The 20,938-nt window shown below is 42.7% G+C and overlaps 2 protein-coding genes across 2 annotated transcripts; one reads left to right on the top strand and one right to left on the bottom strand.

Annotated features, from left to right (window-relative positions):
* Nucleotides 1–213: 213 nt before the first annotated feature.
* On the top strand, nucleotides 214–5,006 carry pou3f2a (POU class 3 homeobox 2a). Its single transcript, XM_024378145.2, has one exon. The coding sequence runs from the start codon at nucleotides 376–378 to the stop codon at nucleotides 1,501–1,503; it is 1,128 nt and encodes a 375-aa protein (XP_024233913.1). The 5' UTR covers nucleotides 214–375; the 3' UTR covers nucleotides 1,504–5,006.
* A 7,487-nt stretch (nucleotides 5,007–12,493) lies between these two features.
* On the bottom strand, nucleotides 12,494–20,938 carry faxca (failed axon connections homolog, metaxin like GST domain containing a). The gene is made up of 6 exons (XM_042300814.1): nucleotides 20,426–20,938; nucleotides 18,604–18,739; nucleotides 18,180–18,376; nucleotides 15,609–15,826; nucleotides 14,965–15,081; nucleotides 12,494–14,716 (listed from the first exon to the last, which is right to left on the bottom strand). The coding sequence occupies exons 1-6, from the start codon at nucleotides 20,683–20,685 to the stop codon at nucleotides 14,418–14,420; spliced, it is 1,227 nt and encodes a 408-aa protein (XP_042156748.1). The 5' UTR covers nucleotides 20,686–20,938; the 3' UTR covers nucleotides 12,494–14,417.

Here is a 20,938-nt window from a genome sequence, read left to right on the forward strand (position 1 = left end):
TGTTTATTGACTCGTTTTTTCCACTGAAATAGGCCTAAGAGGCTATCCACTCTTTCTCAGTCAACACCAGCTTTTCACTCTGCTCTGTTAGTCTGCAGCGGGACTGCCAGTATTGTTGGGGAGAGTGATAGGGGCTTCTATAGAATCTCCCGTGACCAATGAGCGTGGTGCTGTCAGGGGTAACAACATCTGTCAACTGTTCTTGGCCAATAAAGAGCTGAGCGAGGCGGACCTCAGGTGTGCGCCTCTACGTCCCCTTGGCACCGCGCCCGGGAGATCGAGAGCGAAACCTAGCTAGCTGCCCGGTGGCGGAAAATAGTAACTGTCAAAGGCAGCTCCTTTAACGACAGAGCTATCACTCCGGCTCCGAGAGTTATGGCGACCGCAGCGTCCAACCACTACAGTGTCCTGACTACCGCCAGCAGCGCGCCGCGGCAGCACTCGGAGTCCGGGAGCATGCAGCAGGCAGCGGTGTACAGGGACGCGCACACCCTGCTCCAGAACGACTACACGCTACCGGGCAGCGGTCATCCGCTTAGCCACGCTCACCAGTGGATCACGGCTCTGTCGCACGGGGACGGGGCTCCGTGGCCGTCGAGTCTCCTCGGAGAGCAGGACGTGAAGCCCATTCTGCAAAGCGACCGAGAGGAGCTGCAGAATTCCGCTAGTCTACAGCAACAGCAGCAGCGACACCCTCACCTAGCGCACCAGGCACATCACGACGCCAGGGCATGGCGAACAAGCACGGCCTCTACGCACATTCCCGGTATGGCTACATCTGATGGCCAGAGCCTGGTGTACTCCCAGTCTGGGTTCGGCCTGGGAGGACCAGAGCAGATGCACCACCACTCTCTGCAGGAGGAAGACCACCACAGCCACAGCCCACATTTGAGCGAGCATGGAGGCGGGGTACAGTCGTCCCTCTCTCACCACCAGCAAGGGGGACACCCGGAGAACTCGGACGAGGACACGCCGACCTCGGACGACCTGGAGCAGTTTGCCAAGCAGTTCAAGCAGCGGCGCATCAAACTGGGCTTTACCCAAGCTGACGTGGGGCTGGCGCTGGGGACCCTTTATGGAAATGTATTTTCTCAAACCACTATCTGCAGATTCGAGGCGCTTCAACTGAGCTTCAAAAACATGTGTAAACTCAAACCACTGCTTAACAAATGGCTGGAGGAGGCGGATTCCACCTCGGGGAGCCCCACCAGCCTGGATAAGATCGCGGCGCAGGGGAGGAAGAGGAAAAAGAGGACCTCCATCGAGGTGGGCATAAAGGGGGCTTTGGAGAGCCATTTTCTCAAAAGTCCCAAACCAGGCGGCGCGGAGATCACCTCCATAGCGGACAGCCTGCAGCTGGAGAAGGAGGTGGTGAGGGTTTGGTTTTGTAACAGGCGGCAGAAGGAGAAGAGGATGACGCCCATTGGAGGACAGTTACCGGGAACGGAGGACATGTATGGGGACACACCACCTCACCACGGCGCTCAAACCCCGGTACAATGACCTTAAACCCGTTATAACACATGGACCCCTAAAGGATATGAATGCCCCCCTGTGTTTTTCTGTGCCGGACCAGTTAGCATTGGACCGTAGCCAGCCCAGTGCTAATGTTGGACCTATATGGAACACAGTGGGGATACCGAGTGTTAGAACTCGAGCACTACACCCCAGACACACAGAAATCGAGAGCTATGGGGAGTTTTCATGCAGTGGAGATGTGACACGCAATTTCTGGCTACATGGACCGTGGTTGGTGTGTGCTAACCAAAAAAGGTTCAATATCATTGACATCAAATCGATTTTATAGTCAAGGCGCCAATATGTCGTAATGTGTAAAAATAAAGGCAGTATAGGCTGTGTGCACGAACCTACCCGCGGGAAACAGGCATAGAAGTCGCAGCCGACAGTCGGTAAATAAACGCCATCTTTCCCTAATAACAAAAGCAACAGGGGTTTAACACGGTCGAAGCTCAATACACCTGCTGCACCATTAAATAAAAGCCAATACTATCACCAGCATATTATTATTAGGCCTATTGTTATTATCATGGTAGGTATTATTGTAATAAACATTATTAGTCATGTTTCTATGACAAAGGCAAAGCATAGGCCTATAGGCAATAGGCTAATGTTTATTTACATAGAACAGGGTCATAACGTATGCCTGCATGGACACATGGGGACATGGAATATATTGACATGTATTTTGAGATATATTGAATCAAGTTCATTTCAATTCAACATGTCATGATTAGTTTCAGTTTAACTAACTATATTTGAATTGCAGTTTGTTAATTACCATACAATAGTAAACACAGCATATCCTGTACTGTAGACAACATTACCAAGGCACAATATGTCAGTTATAGTCTATAATGTGGTCAGATTGTATCCCAATAATAAATAAATAAATATCCCCAAAATTAAAGTATCCATAATTTTTAATATATTATAAAATAGGCCTACATAATAATAATAATAATAATAATAATATTACAGTAATAATAATTGTGTCTTGTGTATACCTTGCGAGACACACACCATGTATGAGGTCAAAATGAATTTAATTTTCTCTTGACATCTCATGTCGTGTCCATCATGTGTACATTTCTGCGCGCCTGTTTACAGTAGCCTATGTCTTGTGTTTGGATATTTATTTGTGTTTCCAAAATCCTGTGATCAGAAAGACCGAGAGACTGTAAGGACCATACCATATCACTGAAGCCTGCCCTCTGCCTTCGTTTCGTAAGAAGATAATAACGGAATATATCTGTACCAGCTCTGTCTTCAGTGGCGCCAATTAATCTAGACAATGATTAATTCACCAAGAAGAATTGTTCGTGGGATGTAACTTACATTTGTTTTTGTATCGCTTTGTATGTTTGTTTGTTGAATTTTCTCTTGTCAGACCAGTGCCAAAGCACAAACACGTACGTGCACGTGCTCTTGTGCCGCTCAACTCGTGATATACATGTGACAGCATGCAGGGTTGGGGTCAACTTTGGCAATTCCTGGATTCAAAATTGGTTCATTATTTCAAGAATTTCGATTTAAAATTGAATGGAATCAGGAGGAGGCTGATTCCGAATTTGAAATGGAATGACAGGAAATATAATTAAATGAATGGGAAATTCTCCACACACTGACATAAATTAGATCATTTGTATAGCTAATATTTGTGAACCAAATTGGTTTGAATAGCATTACATATTTTCGTTATTTACCTCAAGGTATAGGCACAAAATCAACTTATATTATGTAGACTAAGGCACTTCAGTGAGATAATGTGACAAATAGCTATCAATATCACTTAAACTCACCTGGCCTAGTGGCACTGATATACAAAACAACTATTTCACTCATCATTGCATGGAAAATGTAGCCTATAGGCTTAGCCTATTTATTGACACCTGACTCATCTAACGCCTATACATATGAATTGTAAGCCTAATTGAAAAGGCTCCCTGGGAAAATTCAAATTGATTAGGCCTGCACATTCAATACATTTAAAAATAGCTGAAATTAAATTTGTTTGAATTGTTTTTCTTGTCATTCAAATGTAAATGTCAATTATTATTTTTCTTAACCATTCAAATTCAAACTCAAAATGCTGTATTGGATTTGAGTTTATCTAAGCATTCTGAATTGACCCCAACCCTATGACTGATCAAATGAATGGGGAAAAGAAATCAATAATTGCACAATTTCTATATTATGTTTTTTTGTCATTAAAATGTATTTGTTTTTTTTTATAATCCTTTTGTATTCTTCTCATATTCTTTTAGCTTGACGAATGGATCCCTACTGTCACGCACAAAGCTGTACCAATAGTCTTGGCCGCGCGAGCCTGCGTTACAATTATGGATTTTATAAATCTGTCTAGGTTGCACAAAATGTCCTTGAGCGGTTTCCGATAACTGTATATTATCACTGATTTGCACACATTGTCTTGTGAAAATAAATCGTGTCATTACAGAAGTAGCCAGTTAATAACATGTAGGCCTATACTAAGAATAACATTGTTTTTTTAACGTAATTTCTGTCTCCACAATTCCAGTCACCGTTTTTCTCATGTTGCACAGATGTAGGCCTATACATTAAACAATTGCGACAATTATAAAAACAATTCGATTTTCGACGTAATATTGGTCTTTATGTATAATTAGATTATTAAAATATTTTTTTTAAATATCCAAATAGCTTACCTGAAATGTTATTATATTTCAGAAAAACAATATGCTATTACATAATGTAGACAAAGGAACCAAACGTTTGTGACCAGTGCTCAACAGACGGTCGGATAGCCTACACACATGTTAGAACGTAAACTACTATTATTCTCACATTCAGCCGATAAAAATGGCATACTCGACAACCAATACATTAATGCGTTATTGAATGCTGTAGTTGGTAAGGTGTCACTTTCTGTAACTTTTACTTTCAAGAAGACTTGCCTAAGTCAAATAAAGGTAAAATAAATACAGACTACTACATTTTGGGGGAAAAGTATAAATAAATTATAAGTGACTATATAGAAGTTTACTCTGACCGTCGGTGGGATTTCCCCAGTAACATTTTAATATTTGAGCTTATACATTAAATATCATTCCACATTTTGAGAAGGCTATATGGTCAGCTTATGCACATATTATTATTTTGTGGTGTGATGTAGGCTAGTTATTAGTTGTAAAGGAGTTTTTCTCGTCGAAAACATTCCTGATTCCTTGACTGCTTTAGGGTGTCCTATCCTTTTACAGTCAATGGTCCTGCTTCCTCTGAGCAAAACACAAGTGGGGTGCTGCTCTGTCACCCTCTCAAGCAGTCTTACAGTGCCATCTAGTGGACTGTACTGTGTGCAGCTCTAGGTTGGGGTTCTAGGTAGCTGCTTTTTTTTAAATCACTGAGCATGTCCATCTCTGTGAGAGATGATCTCACCTTCTGACTCGCCCCTCTTTTTATTTCCTTGTAAAAGTCTGGAGTTCTGCAGTTGAGAGAAAGAGAAAGAGAGAGAGAGAGCATGCCCTCATAGGATAAGAATATATATATTTTTTTTATTTTTTTTATTTAACTAGGCAAGTCAGTTAAGAACAAATTATTATTTACAATGACGGCCTACTCTGGCCAAACCCTGATGACACTGGGCCAATTGTGCGCCTCCCTATGGGACTCCCAATCACGGCTGGATGTGATACAGCCTGGAATCGAACCGGGTACTATAGTGACGCCTCTAGTACTGAGATACAGTGCCTTAGACTGCTGCACCACTCAGGAACCCAATATCCTACATATTGGCAATAGGAAATGTATGTCCACACATAGCACAATAAATTAACAAATATACAGTTTTTCAAATGTGAAGGATATGGTTCTACTGTTTGTAAGCATGCGTTCACGAGAGAGAGAGAGAGAGAGAGAGAGAGAGAGAGAGAGAGAGAGAAAAGAGAAGTGTGCTTGTGTTTGTGTGTGTTTAAAGGAGAGAGACAGAGAGGGAAATAAAAAAATATAGAGAAAAGAGCATGGGAGTGTGAATGTATTTGTGGGAGAGCAGGAAAATGAAAGAGAGAGAGAGTGTGTGTGTGTGTGTGTATAAACCCATCTCTCTGGAGGAGCCTGCTGCCTGGATTCTGCATATCAGCAGGCGACCATCTGCCCTGCTCCAGGCCCTCACGCTCCTACAGGCATCCTCTGCATTATTCATATCACACACACACACACACACACACACACACACACACACACACACACACACACACACACACACACACACACACACACACACACACACACACACACACACACACGTTCCGCTCCTCCAGCACACTCATACACAGAAGCACGTCCGTCCCCCCCACACACACATATCATTCTCCTAGGCACGTGCCACACACGCACACACTTGCACACATCACAAACACACTTACACACTCTCAGAGTCCTCTGCCGCTGGCTCCAGCACTGTAGTATGCCATCTAACTCACCAGGGCTTTATAGTAATAGGGGTTCTGCCCCAATGCCATTGTCTGAACTGGATTTCCCATTCCAAAAGTGAGGCGGGACATGAGAGTACCCACCATCTATGTGGAGAGACCCTCAATGGATTTCAACACAATATGGCTACAGACTGAAAATGAGCCCAAATCCTCCAAATCTTATTTTCCAGCGCTTATTCTTTGGCTTTCTTTTTTTGTTTGTCTGTCTCTCTGTCTATTTTCCATTATCCCCTGCTCTGTCTTTCCATTATCCCCTGCTCCGTCTTTCCATTATCCCCTGCTCCGTCTTTACATTATCCCCTGCTCTGTCTTTACCCTCTCTCTTGCACCCGCCATCCCTCACACACACAAACAAAAGGGCAAAGAGGCTAATCCTCTCTTATTGTTCGGTTGGCTTAGTATTGTCTTAGCACACTGAGAGGGACAGAGACAGATGTGTGTGTGGATGATAGCACACATTGATAGACTCAAAGTATAAAACTGTAAGTGATGATAAGATATGTCTACGGGACCTATGGAGTTGTACGATGTTGATCCCTAGATGCTGATTGAGAGATACAGAGAGCGAGAGAGAGAGATTGAGAGAGAGAGATTGACAGAGAGACAGAGAGAGAAAGAGAGAGACAGAGACACAGAGAGAGAGAGAGACAGAGAGAGACAGAGAGAGAGACAGAGAGAGAGATTGACAGAGAAAGACAGAGATACAGAGACAGAGAGAGAGATTGACAGATAGAGAGAGAGAGAGAGAGACAGATACAGAGAGAGACAGATACAGAGAGAGACAGATACAGAGAGACAGATAGACAAAGACAGAAATACAGACAGAGAGAGATAGAGAGAGAGACTGACAGAGAGACAGAGAGAGAGACTGACAGAGAGACAGAGAGAGAGAGATTGACAGAGAAAGACAGAGATACAGAGATACAGAGACAGAGAGAGAGATTGACAGAGAGAGATTGACAGAGAGACAGAGAGAGAGAGAGAGATTGACAGAGAGAGAGAGAGAGACAGATACAGAGAGACAGATAGACAACGACAGAAATACAGAGACAGAGAGAGATTAGAGAGCGAGATACAGAGAGATTGGCAGAGATACAGAGACAGAGAGACAGAGATAACGAAAGTCAGACAGTCCGGTACGATAGACACTCAGGGAGAGTAAGCAATCCTATATATGATGTCACACAGAGGTAAAACACAATAAAAACAAAAACAGGGTCAAATTATCACAGCTATTTATGAAATATTATGAATAACAGATTTTCACACAGCCATCCACCTCTAGTTATCATACGCTCATAGGAAGTTCTTATCTATTATGTTACAGACTTTTCATTGTAGCTCATGTGCATGTTTTGTTTTTATTTCTTGCTCATCTATTACATTACCCAGTATACAGTCTGAGTCCACAAGGGTTTCAGCTAATGATCTATATATACACACTAGAATAGTAAAATACACAAGATGACTGTGTTGACACCACCGTGCCTTCATCTTGGCACTCCCCCACCGTTTGTAAAAAATATTTTGGGAGCTAGAAATGCATTTCTTAATGTCATTCGTTTTTGCCACATCTATTCGATTACAGGCACCTTAATGCATACTTTTACATTAGATCATGTGAGCTAAACATAAAAATGTTAGATAAAAAAATACATAAAACATATTCCTTAAATTCTCATTTGTAGAGATTACTAATGTTACTGTCCCCACTACAACATCAAAATACTTAAATACATGCAATTCCTGTGGAGGACTGCTTCGACTGGGGAGTACCAATATGGCCGACCAGTGTCTTTAAAGCCTCTCAATGGCCAATACATAGCATCAGCAATTCAGGGTTGATATACATCATTGGTTTAAGCACACAACACAGACTGACTATGTAATAGATGGTTGGGTTGTTTAGCAACAAAACCGATGAGGGCACAACTCTGGGGCAAAACAACTGTCAACTCCAAAGGATTATTGACAACATGTAAACTATATTTAGTCTCCAAATGTTTCTTGAAAACATACATTTGCACAAGAAGCACTTGTTGTCTATCAAATATTTTGTTACAATTGTTGGTTAGCTACTTAGCTAAATTTAGCCATATTAGCTTAGATGTGACATAAGTCAAAACACCTCAAAACAAGACATGGTATCAAGAACAAGATACAACTATCTGAAACAATCTGCCTAAGATTGCCCACATGGCAGCTTCTTGTCATTGTTGCTACAGTAGGTATCTGACCATTCAGAATCAGGCAACCTGTCTATATGGCTCTTGTGATCTAATAGTACAGATCTCGTCAAGGAAGTGACACAATAGGGCTGAACTCTAACCCCTTTCCTTGACTATCTAGAATGGAGAAGGACAAAGTTGCCCATAGACACTGTCAAGGATCCTAGATCTATGCCTATGGGCAACTTCTACCTTAAGAGTTATCTTTAGGGGCCTTCTGAGTGGCGCAGTGGTCTAAGGCACTGCATCGCAGTGTTGTGGTGTCACCAAAGCCTGGGGTTCGATCCCATACGGGGGAGTCCCATACGGGGGCACAGTGTCGTCCGGGTTAGACTGGGGGGCCTTACTTGACTCATTGCGCTCTATTGACTCCTTGTGGTGGGCTGAGCACCTGCAAGGTGATTTTGGTGTTTCCTTCGACTCATTGGGGCAGCTGGTTAAGCGAGCAGGTGTTAAGAAGTGCGGCCTGGCAGGTCATGTTTCAGAGGATGCAAGACTCGACCTTCGCCTGTCCTGAGCCCGTTGGGGAGTTGCAGCGATGAGACAAGTTTGGAATCATGAAATTGGGGAGAAAAAGTTGGTAAAAATGTTGTTGTTTTTTAAAAGAGGACAGTTGAAAAAAATTTTTTTTTACTGCATTATTTGAGCTTAAAATGTACATTGAGGGGAATTTTGCAAGGGAAAATATTTGTTTAGGGAATTTTCAAAATACTTTCAATATTGTTAATTTCCATGTCGACTATGTCTGGAAATGCCCTTTTCCAGAGCAAATTATTACAATTTCAAACATTCAAAAAAAAAGTGGTTAAAATAAAGATGGCAATAATGGATATTAACTGAAAAATGATCTTATGTAGTTTCTTTCAATAGCCCTCTGTGACTTTAAATAATATTTGTCTGGGATTCCTAAAACGGTGAACTGTGATTCCTAAAAGATGTGTACGGAGATGTGGTGTACTCAGTCAGATTTGTCTAAAATCCTAAATGAATCAGGAATGAGCAGGGTCAGCGATACCCTTAAGGACCCCTTATTCATGTCCTCATTACATGTAGTGCAACAGGACCACTCATAGTCTGTAAAGTTCTCTACAAACAATATTGTTAACTCTGTTAAAGTGTTGAAATATCTTATAGAATAGTTGTTTTTATTGGGCATTTTCAAATAAATTATTTTACAAATGTTTGTATTGAGCTTTTATATCTAAAGACAAAAATGTGTCTGTTTTGAGTATCTGTTCTCAACTCAGTCAATGCTTTGTCAACTCCGTCATTGATGGAGTCAATATGATTATTTTATCTGGAAGAATATTTGTATCATTGATCTGCAACATATGCTAAAACAATGTGCTGTGCTGGACCTAAGGGATACTATTTGCTTTAGAAATGTTGTTTTATGTTCTAAATCTAGAAAAACATGCCAAAATGCTAATGAAATTAGCCAAGCATTTAATAGTGCTATAAAACAAAACAGTTTGGAGGTTGGTATTACATATTTGAATAATCTAATGTTAGAATTAAACAATCAAGGCCGTTAAACACTAAAAAGATAGGAGGACCAAGGCACTTTTCATATAATTCATTAAAATACCGTTATTTGTATGGCATGTTTAATGGAAACAAAGATTCAAAACTTCAAAGATACGATAATACAATGTCCTCTTTTGAACAGCTTTTTCCAATCAACCCTGATTTGCGGAGGGAGTGGTAACAGAATTCATTGGACAACACCCAGTATGCAATCCTATACACATTAAAAAGATCACCTAGTGTACTATAAATTAGATGGCTCATATTCAAGGTTAGAACCACTTTTCTAGGGGTTCTGATGCTTCTAGCCTTAATTTGCATTTTGATTGGACTTTTTAATGTGTATAGTATTGCTTACTAGTTGTTGTCCAATGAATTATGTAACCACTCCCTTTTCAAATCAGGGTTGATTGGAAAATGCTGTTCAAAAAAGGACATTGTATTATCGTATCTTTGTACTCGCTGACGAACGGCTATGCAGCCGAAACGCGTCAGAGTTTTTAATCTTTGTTTCCATTGAACATGCCATACAAATGAAGGCATTTTAAATAATTATATGAAGAGTGCCTTGGTCCTCCTTTCTTTTTGATGACCAATTTACCCATTTTACCAAAGAGCATCTTCTGTCTACAAAAATGTACTATTGTGTACCTTAGCAGCGCTTCCCTTCCTTTTTTTCCTACAAATTAAAACACTTTTCGGACAATAGTTGTAAAAATGAAATGCCTTTTATGATGTCTGACAGAGTTGACATACACTGATCATACAAAACGTTAAGAACCCCTGCTCTTTCCATGATACAGACTGACTCGTGCATCAATCTAAGTCACATTATCAAAAAAATCCCCATCAAAATCTGTCAGTTTAAGATAGAGATATCAGGTTTCCTGCCTGGGCTACATCTCAATCAACCACATCTGCCTGTCGGCCTTACGCACCTGCAACTGAAGGTGGCCGAGGTACATCCATCTTTATCAGATCATGAAACGTCTTAAAAATCGGTCTTCTCACGACAACCTCTGTAGCGTCCGAATGGTTACAAACTCTTATGACCAATCTATGGAACGGGGAGACTCTCACGAACACGACAGTGTCTCAGTTTTGCTCTAGGACCATCACTCATCTGACTGTAACCCATACAAATGCATGGAAGTATGAAGGTAGTTTTGTGCCTCAAAAAATAAGGGGTTAAATATGTGAAGAAAATAAAGTATATATATTTCCAGAGCTTTCTTATATCTCCTAGATGTAGGACAAGACACTTCAAATCCTTATTATTGATATTTTTACTGTCTTTTTTTGTCATTTATAAAGGCATTATTGAATCTGTTTCAATGGGCTATGGTAGAAAAGGCCGAATGTAAAATTTTATAAAATAATATTTTTTATAATGATCCATGGTTTGACCATCTTAAAACAATTCCATATGTTAGATTTGTACCCCCCAAAATAATAATTTTTTTGGGGGGGGGGGAATTGGGGATCCACAAGCTGCAGGTGGGTTTGCTACGCCAGTGTACTAGATAAGGGACATAAGCATGCCCCAATGAAACTCACAGGTCATTTGGTGGTTGGGTTTAGACTCAAGCCTAAACCCAACTACCAAAGTTCAGCATTCACCAAACAGTTCAGCATTGTTAGTTCAGCATTCATCAAACATTGAACATGTCACGATTCTAGCAACCATTAAGAGAGGTTTGCTTCAGGTTGAGATTTAGATTATAACATAGTTCTGACAAACCAATGGCAACCCAGTTCCAGTAGAATAAGAGGACCGCACACAACATAGACATACAATCACACTCCACTCTTTACCATGTTCAAATAGGAGAGAATCTGAACAAAAACGTAATTGGCAGCAATAGAACAAAAGTACAAAAATATAAGAAAATAAATAGCTACATTACTAATAGTGTCAAATAATGCCTCATTATAACATCACCCCCAAATGTAAACCAACAGAATCAATAAACATGAATACACAAAACAAATAGAAAACAAATCATTAGAAAACAAATAAATAGAAAATAAATCATGTAAAATGTAAAATACATAAATAATATGCTTTCACTGGCTTAAAAGGTAAACACCAAGGCCTTACAGTAAATCCATAAGGCTGTGTCTCTCACATGGCTCGTATAAGTGAAGGCAAGAAACATGCAGGCAGGGTATAGGGGCACAGACAGTGACAGACTGATGCATCGTCTACACACAAAGGCTTATGTATCACTGTGTAAATTCACAGCGTTTTACCCCACATGAAGGACTCTGTTTTGTAGTAAGATGTGGTCAGGAGAGTAAACTTCTTCATAAGGTTTGCAGAGGATCGTCATCGTATCATCATAAACATCACCATCATAACCATTACAATCATCATCGTTTCCATACTAACGTCTACACCTGCCCTGAAGAGAACCCAATACTTCACTACTCATTCATTACTATTCTCTGCTGCGACCGTTAGAACAGATGAGAGTCCTGTCTCTGTGTGTTCTACTGTGGCCATGTAGCTGTATCTGTATCTGTGTCTGTATCTCTGTCTGTATCTGTGTCTGTATCTATATCTGTGTCTATATCTGTGTCTGTATCCGTGTCTGTGTCTGTATCCGTGTCTGTGTCTCTATGTATATCTGTGTCTATATCTATGTCTGTATGTGTCTGTATCTGCGTCTGTATCGGTATCTGTATGTGTCTGTATCTGTGTCTGTACGTGTCTGCATCTGTGTCGGTATCTGTCTGTATGTATATGTGTCTGTATCTGTCTGTATGTATATGTGTCTGTATGTATCTGTGTATGTATCTGTATGTATATGTGTCTGTATCTGTATGCATCTGTGTATGTATCTGTATCTGGCTGTATCTGTATCTGTATAGGGTCAGCTGTTAGCACCCAGCATGAATAAAAGGTGTACGCCTCAAAATCAACTCACAAGGTACGATGACTCATTGATGCACCATATGGACAGAATTCTACACCCTCTGTTACACACACACACAGGACCCAGAAGCGTCCGCAGAATGACAAACACTTGTAATGTCCACATCTCACCATCATACATCAGCAATGCACTAGAAATAGAAAGATTAGAGTAGACTGTTTCACTATTCCACATACTGTAGCCTACTATTAAATAAGACTGGCAATCAACACTGTGGATTATAGTAGTTGTTTCATGCATAGCACAGAGTGAATTGATGCTATAAGTAACAATGGCCATTCTATTCCTTCTATTTCTAGAATCAATTCATTCTAAAAGGGGAGTAGACACGCCATGTATTTGATGAGAACAGAGAGGCTGGGAAAAGGCCTAATAGTTATTTCAATCTATTGCATCTTTGTTCGCTTTCTCTGGCCTGAGGCACACACACACACACACACTGTATCACAATAAACATTAAAACAGGGAAGCGTAGAAACGTAGATAACAGATAACCAGCAGGGTAGTGTGATTTTCATTGGCACCTATTAGCCATGCACCTCCAAGTATATCTAGTCTATTTAGTCTATTTCTACATGGTTATTTCATCCGCTCTCAATGGCTGAATGTACATACACACAACTAAAGATCTCATGTAGCCGCCTCTCCTCCTCTTCTTCATCTGATGTGAAAGAATTGGACAAGTGGAATAAAGTTCCAGTAATCATCTACCATATTGCTTTCACCTATCCAATGTTTTCAGATCTGTGCAGATGAAGGAGAGGAGACGAGGAAAGGAAGCCACTTTAGATTATTGAGATGAATCCACTTTAGATTATTGAGATGTCCCCTCAATCCACAGCATCTGAAACTCGCCCTCAACATCAATGACCATTCTACAAAGGACTGACGAAATACTCAATGATGGGTTAAGACCTGACTGCAGATGCAAAGTGTCAGTCATCTGGGTAGAAATAGATGCATTAGAATTCCTAAAACCTACACCAGCACAAGGGGTTAGTTGAAGGTCACCAGGAAGTTTGGTCATATCAAACAAGCAGAGAGGTTGTACAGAAGAACCACACAGAGTATTTACATTATAGGACATTGGGATAATATATATAATTTGCAGGCTATCTATACTATTTATACTCATATTGAACTGTACTCATTCACATCTTGCCTGAACAGTTCCCCACATATCATATATAATATCAATATAATGACTCATATTTTGCAAGGATGCAAGTCAGGGGGTCAGTATGTCAAACACACATGGTTGGGGCAATGCAGCTCAATTGTGGAACACAGGTAACACACACACGGTTGCCGTGGTAAGAGCAACTCGACAACAGGAAACTGGGCGACAGGTGTTGACATCACCCAGGTGGAGGAGTTTCTCAGTGATTGCGTCATTAATTCCTGATCTTTCTTTTGCAACTCTTTTCTCCATCCTTCTCTCTTTCCCTTTTATCTCTTCCAGGTTGATCTTTTCCTCTCTCTATCCCTCTTGGGCTCTTTCTCTATTGCTATATTACCCTTATTTTCTCTATCTTGCTATTCCTTTATCTCAATATTCAGTCTTTTGTTCCTCTAGCACATTGTGTGTAGAAGCTCTGATACCATCCCTCATTAGCACAGGCAACAACAGCCACTGGCAATAGAAATGCTCCCCAGTAGTTATTCCCTCCTCAACAGGTAGAGGGCACTGTATGGGGACGGAGTGTGTGTGTTGTGTGTGAGTCATATGGCGGTCAACACTTGAGCTGCTCCATCTCGGAGCACTCTGTGTCCATGTCCGAGTCGTAGAGCGAGTGGCCTGTACGGTCACTGTCTGGGGAGATTGTGTGTGTGTGTGTGTGTGTGTGAGGAGGACTGGCCTCATCCTGGAAGGTGTCTGTGCGGGAATACAGCCCCAGGTCTTGGAGTTTGGACAGGGAGTCATCATCCTCTGTGGTGTCATCGTAACAGAAGTCCTCCAGATCAACGAACCACTCGGGCCAGAAGCGCCGGCGGATCCTCTCACAGTACATGGCCAGGTTGATCAGCTCGCCTGGAGGGGACAGGGTGTGTCAAAGGTTAACACAGAGGCAAAAGTCAACAAGATCAGATGAGAATGGGTCAAAAATATTTATTTTAATAACTAAAGATGGAGTCTCTTCTAGAGTCTGATTTCTCTCAAGGTTTCTTCCTCATCGCTGTAACTAGATAAAAACACATTTAAAAAACATTTTGCCTGGGATGTTCTTTCTGGGGAGTGATGTTAACCATGACAGGCAATGTGGTTGGTGGTTAGCTCACCTTTGATGAGTTGCTCTGGCCGTGTGCCCGGCAGGGTCCACATAGCAGGGGCTAGATGGCTGAACACAGTGGCATCCACCATGGACAGCTTAGGACCCATCAGGTACTTCTTATCACCTACCCAGAGAAACACATCAAGAATCAGTGAGCGAAAAGAATGCTATATGGAAACAAGAGCGATGGGGTAAAATGTGTACCCGAAATTAGTCCATATGGTGTAGTATCCATCTTTCACCAGAAGAGGTCAAAGTTGTACAAGGCTGTTCCATCTAGCACTTGAAACTGGCCATAGTACTATATACCCGAAAGAGGAGGCTGGTGGGAGGAGCTTTAGTAGGACGGGCTCATTGTAATGGCTGGAATGGAATACATTGAACAGAGTCAAACCTGTGATTTCCATATGTTTGATACCATTCCATCTTTACAACGTGCCTGTCCTCCTATAGCTCCTCTCACCAGCCTCCTCTGATACCCGAATAATCTATAAAACAACAAAGGAACCTACAGCTGGCTTTAGGCCTGGCCTCGATATGAAATGAAGCGTGCTTCTAAGGCTGCAGATTGTACCTTGTGAAATGAGACGGGATGATGATCTTTAGGACTAAGTGTGATCTTAATGATTATCTACAGTGCACTCTACATACCGAGCAGGGCGGCCAGCGTCCGCATGTCTTTCTCCATCAGAGTGTAGACCTCCTCCTTAGTGAACCGTCCAATCCCGTGGCCGTACATCTCTCTCTTCACGATGCCGCCGGTCAGGTGACTCAGGATCCACTTGAGTAGGTCACTCAGCGGCCCGCTCACCGCCAGCATCTTCTGTGTCTCCTCCAGGTTGTCCACCCACTGACAGTACGCTAAGGTCCTGTCATCACATACAGATCAGCAGAGATTTTCATTTGGCCTACAGCAGGGATCATCAACTAGATTGAGCAGCGGGACGATTTTTTCTTGAGCGGATGACCAAGAACATAATTACAAATCATTTGTAGACTACAAATTGACAACAAGAAGTCCAAACAGATATAATATTTGAATAAAACATAACGTCGGCGTTACTCTGGACCCTGATCTCTCTTTTGAAGAACATATCAAGACCATTTCGAGGACAGCTTTTTTCCATCTACGTAACATTGCAAAAATCAGAAACTTTCGGTCCAAAAATGATGCAGAAAAATTAATCCATGCTTTTGTCACTTCTAGGTTAGACTACTGCAATGCTCTATTTTCCGGCTACCCGGATAAAGCACTAAATAAACTTCAGTTAGTGCTAAATACGGCTGCTAGAATCCTGACTAGAACCAAAAAATTTGATCATATTACTCCAGTGCTAGCCTCTCTACACTGGCTTCCTGTCAAAGCAAGGGCTGATTTCAAGGTTTTACTGCTAACCTACAAAGCATTACATGGGCTTGCTCCTACCTATCTCTCTGATTTGGTCCTGCCGTACATACCTACACGTACGCTACGGTCACAAGACGCAGGCCTCCTAATTGTCCCTAGAATTTCTAAGCAAACAGCTGGAGGCAGGGCTTTCTCCTATAGAGCTCCATTTTTATGGAACGGTCTGCCTACCCATGTCAGAGACGCAAACTCGGTCTCAACCTTTAAGTCTTTACTGAAGACTCATCTCTTCAGTGGGTCATATGATTGAGTGTAGTCTGGCCCAGGAGTGGGAAGGTGAACGGAAAGGCTCTGGAGTAACGAACCGCCCTTGCTGTCTCTGCCTGGCCGGTTCCCCTCTTTCCACTGGGATTCTCTGCCTCTAACCCTATTACAGGGGCTGAGTCACTGGCTTACTGGGGCTCTCTCATGCCGTCCCTGGAGGGGGTGCGTCACCTGAGTGGGTTGATTCACTGTTGTGGTCATCCTGTCTGGGTTGGCGCCCCCCCCCTTGGGTTGTGCCGTGGCGGAGATCTTTGTGGGCTATACTCAGCCTTGTCTCAGGATGGTAAGTTGGTGGTTGAAGATATCCCTCTAGTGGTGTGGGGGCTGTGCTTTGGCAAAGTGGGTGGGGTTATATCCTTCCTGTTTGGCCCTGTCCGGGGTGTCCTCGGATGGGGCCACAGTGTCTCCTGACCCCTCCTGTCTCAGCCTCCAGTATTTATGCTGCAGTAGTTTATGTGTCGGGGGCTGGGGTCAGTTTGTTATATCTGGAGTACTTCTCCTGTCCTATTCGGTGTCCTGTGTGAATCTAAGTGTGCGTTCTCTAATTCTCTCCTTCTCTCTTTCTTTCTCTCTCTCGGAGGACCTGAGCCCTAGGACCATGCCCCAGGACTACCTGACATGATGACTCCTTGCTGTCCCCAGTCCACCTGGCCATGCTGCTGTTCCAGTTTCAACTGACCTGAGCCCTAGGACCATGCCCCAGGACTACCTGACATGATGACTCCTTGCTGTCCCCAGTCCACCTGGCCATGCTGCTGCTCCAGTTTCAACTTCCACCTGACTGTGCTGCTGCTCCAGTTTCAACTGTTCTGCCTTATTATTATTCGACCATGCTGGTCATTTATGAACATTTGAACATCTTGGCCATGTTCTGTTATAATCTCCACCAGGCACAGCCAGAAGAGGACTGGCCACCCCACATAGCCTGGTTCCTCTCTAGGTTTCTTCCTAGGTTTTGGCCTTTCTAGGGAGTTTTTCCTAGCCACCGTGCTTCTACACCTGCATTGCTTGCTGTTTGGGGTTTTAGGCTGGGTTTCTGTACAGCACTTTGAGATATCAGCTGATGTACGAAGGGCTATATAAATAAATTTGATTTGATTATCGTTTCAAACCTTGCTTTCATTTGTATAAGATCACATACAGTATATCTCTCTATCGTGCTTGAGATTTCTGGAACAGATTTCCAAAATTAAAATCACTTGGAGCTGATTTGCTTGTGTTTTTTCAGTCTTTTACATCCAACAATGATTTTTTTTTTTTAAACACGTTGTTTTTTGGGCTCCGGACTCTTGGAGGGAGGGATAATAAAATGGCCAAATTCTCCAGCGGGGGAGCCCTAGACCACAGTATCTCAAATCTAGTTGCTGATATAACGTGTGCTCCCGACAGCACAGTTGGTTGGAGCATGCTGCGTGCAACACCAGGGTTTCAGTGTTTCATTCAAGGGACGGATTAGATGTTATGGTTTGTGACACAATCACATTCACCAGTGTATCATATATCCTTTCCCAGTATCTAGTGGATGTCCTTCGGTAGTGGAAGTGTCTCACCAGTAGAAGTGTTCCTCCACCATCTTTGTGACAGCCCGGGACACAGCCTTCTCCTGGGAACTGAGGTTCTTGTTGAGGCTCACGCCCAGCTTCTCCTCCAGGAAGTCGATGATGAACTCTGTACCAGACACCTGCTCCTGGTTGTACTCTATCCATGGCATCTTCCCCTGGGGAGAAAGCTTCCCATCAAAGTAGTTCTGCAGTAGAGCGAGAGCAAGAGAGAGAGAGAGAGAGAAGGAATTTCAATGGTCAATTCCTCTTCAATAGAAAATTACACAACCATTATATCAAAATCACTAATTCAAACACGCACCAACCCAAACATCTCTCACACACACACACACACACACACACACACACACACACACACACACACACACACACACACACACACACACACACACACACACACACACACACACACCTGGTAGGGCAGGTCTACCATGCGTAGGTAGGTTTCTATCTTGAGGCAGAAGGGGGAGAGGGAAGGGACTCCGCTCTTTGGCCTGGAGAACTGGTGAAGGATGATGGCATCTTTAGAGTTCAGCTCCTGTTCTTTCCTATGGACCAGCCAGGACAAGGCAGTGTAAGCTCCACATTCTAATTACTCCTCTTTAGACATTTTATTCACAGCAACTTACAGTTAGGGCATAATTATATGCATGAATTGTGTGTGGGAAACAAACCATCAACTCTGATGTAGTAAGGCCATCCTCATGTAAGGCAATCCTCATGTATGTCCATCCTTATATTGGATAAGTGGAAATTAAGTCGCAATTCAAATACACTGTAGACTATTTTACTATCTCTCGATATCTGCATCCCCTGGTAGGCTGTAGTTCACACGCTCATGACACATTCACCTGCAGGCGATTACAGGCTAATGATCAAATTGTAATATATATATATATATATACTTAGATCTTATGCATCAATCCCATGTGAAATAGTGTGTCACGTTTTACAGCTATCTAGCACAGAGAGCATTGCACAAGACCCAGGCTGAAGCTCGCTTCGGGCAAGGGCGCCATTGCCAACGGGACACTACAATGTCAAAACAATTAGGACACAACCGGATGAAATATTGCAATACATTAACATGGCCACTGTAGCAGATAATATTACACGTTTGTACTAACCAACGTGGTCAGAAATTAAGTCGCTATGTAAGGAAGTTGTTAACTTCATAAAGGTGCTTAAACGCGAGGGCAACGTCATTGCTGAAATTCCGAGGAGCTGTCCAGTTAGCTGTGGTGTTGAAATGCCCACATGCCAACAACAAAAAAGCGTTTTGATCCCATTATCTATAGTGCAAATTGCTTCGGTATAATGACATACAGGAAGAGTAAATTACAGAGTAACTAATTAGAGATCGATGTAGAATGGATCTTCATGACAGTTGTTTTTTTAAAGTATGAAAGAGCACAGGCTGAACAAAAACAAACGCCACGTCATTGCTGAGTAGGCCTTAGGCTATTGTTGCTGCAGGTAAACCGATATGTTTTGTAAGGACAGCAGCGACCAAAGTCACTACGTTATTACAGCGACAATCTAGGGATTCTACGGCGAAGCTGCAGTTCATAACAGATCGCCAATTTCTGTTTGCTCTTGTCTATTTGGGCCTGGCTTCTCTCGTAATAATTATCTCACGTGTGAGGTTAGTAAAGGTCATTTTATCACAACCGCAGTGTTTTTCTACTGCAAGAGACAGACAACGAGGAGACATCTTTGCCTTGGGTAAAGCCAGATAACTAATATCACACATGCACTATCATACCATGCCCTTGAGAAATTGTAAATAACTGGAAGACAACCTTTGCAGCAATAAACATTATCTTATTATTATTGTAATTACAACGAACAATCGCTAATAACATGCGTCTAATAGGCACATCACTAGAATACGAAGAGCCATAACGCCCGCAAAACGCATTGGTTTATTTTTCCATAACGAGACTGAACATGGAATCTCATTCAAGAGGGCGGTTACATCACATTCACAATCCACCCACTCACGATTCCTTATTATCAACCGATTCCGCTCATGCAGCGCTCAACTCGCCCAGATTAAGTAATATCATATATTGAAAATACAACAATAATATAGACATGTGATGTTCCTAAATAATGCCCAGGCACTACCGCAACCATTCATATTGATATCAATTCCACGAGTAACTGACTGTATACAAGCGTGTTCTGCATCTACAGTGTTATTGACATGGCTCTGATTTTGGTAGGCCTACCTGATGGCGAGCAGCTCGTGCAATAGATAGGCAGCGGTGGCGAGCAGAGCGCCCCCGGCAAGATAAAGCGTTTTCCGCCACCACGAGTCCGACCCAAGGGCCGACATGATCCCGCCGTAGTCCTGCAGAGGGTAGGCGACGATGTACCCAATAAACGAGAGCTGCTCATCGGAGCCGCCCAGGCCGAAGGAGAAGCTCTGGTTCCGGCCAAGATCAACCACACACGAGCGCGTCCAGGCGAACCCGACGCGCCAGTACATTCTCTCGCTCAGTGGCCTCTTTCCGCCTTGCTTTGGCCGGTTTTGGCTTCATCAACGGGGGCTTCATGGGTGCCGAGGGGTCGTCGCGGTGCGGGATGTGACGAGGAAGAAAGTAACGGCCATCTCGCCTGGCGGTTATCCCAGCAGCGGGGTAGGCATCCTCCGCAGCGGATCGCCGCCGCTCTCTCTCTCTGCCGCGGATGAGGAGTGACGTCACGAAGGCTGTACCTTTGTGTACCAGCTCCTAGAGGCG

This window comes from Oncorhynchus tshawytscha, linkage group LG18, assembly GCF_018296145.1.
Source record: "Oncorhynchus tshawytscha isolate Ot180627B linkage group LG18, Otsh_v2.0, whole genome shotgun sequence".
In the NCBI taxonomy this organism is placed as follows: domain Eukaryota; kingdom Metazoa; phylum Chordata; class Actinopteri; order Salmoniformes; family Salmonidae; genus Oncorhynchus; species Oncorhynchus tshawytscha.

What these genes read in the sequence shown, in the direction of transcription:
- pou3f2a (XM_024378145.2), top strand. Translation starts at nt 376, where the DNA reads ATGGCGACCGCAGCGTCCAACCACTACAGTGTCCTGACTACCGCCAGC.
- faxca (XM_042300814.1), bottom strand. Translation starts at nt 20,685, where the DNA reads ATGTACTGGCGCGTCGGGTTCGCCTGGACGCGCTCGTGTGTGGTTGAT. An exon ending in CACGAGCTGCTCGCCATCAG is followed by an intron (nt 18,740 to 20,425) that starts GTAGGCCTACCA and finishes GCTGGTCCATAG; the next exon opens with GAAAGAACAGGAGCTGAACT. An exon ending in GACGCTGGCCGCCCTGCTCG is followed by an intron (nt 15,082 to 15,608) that starts GTATGTAGAGTG and finishes TTCTCTGGGTAG; the next exon opens with GTGATAAGAAGTACCTGATG.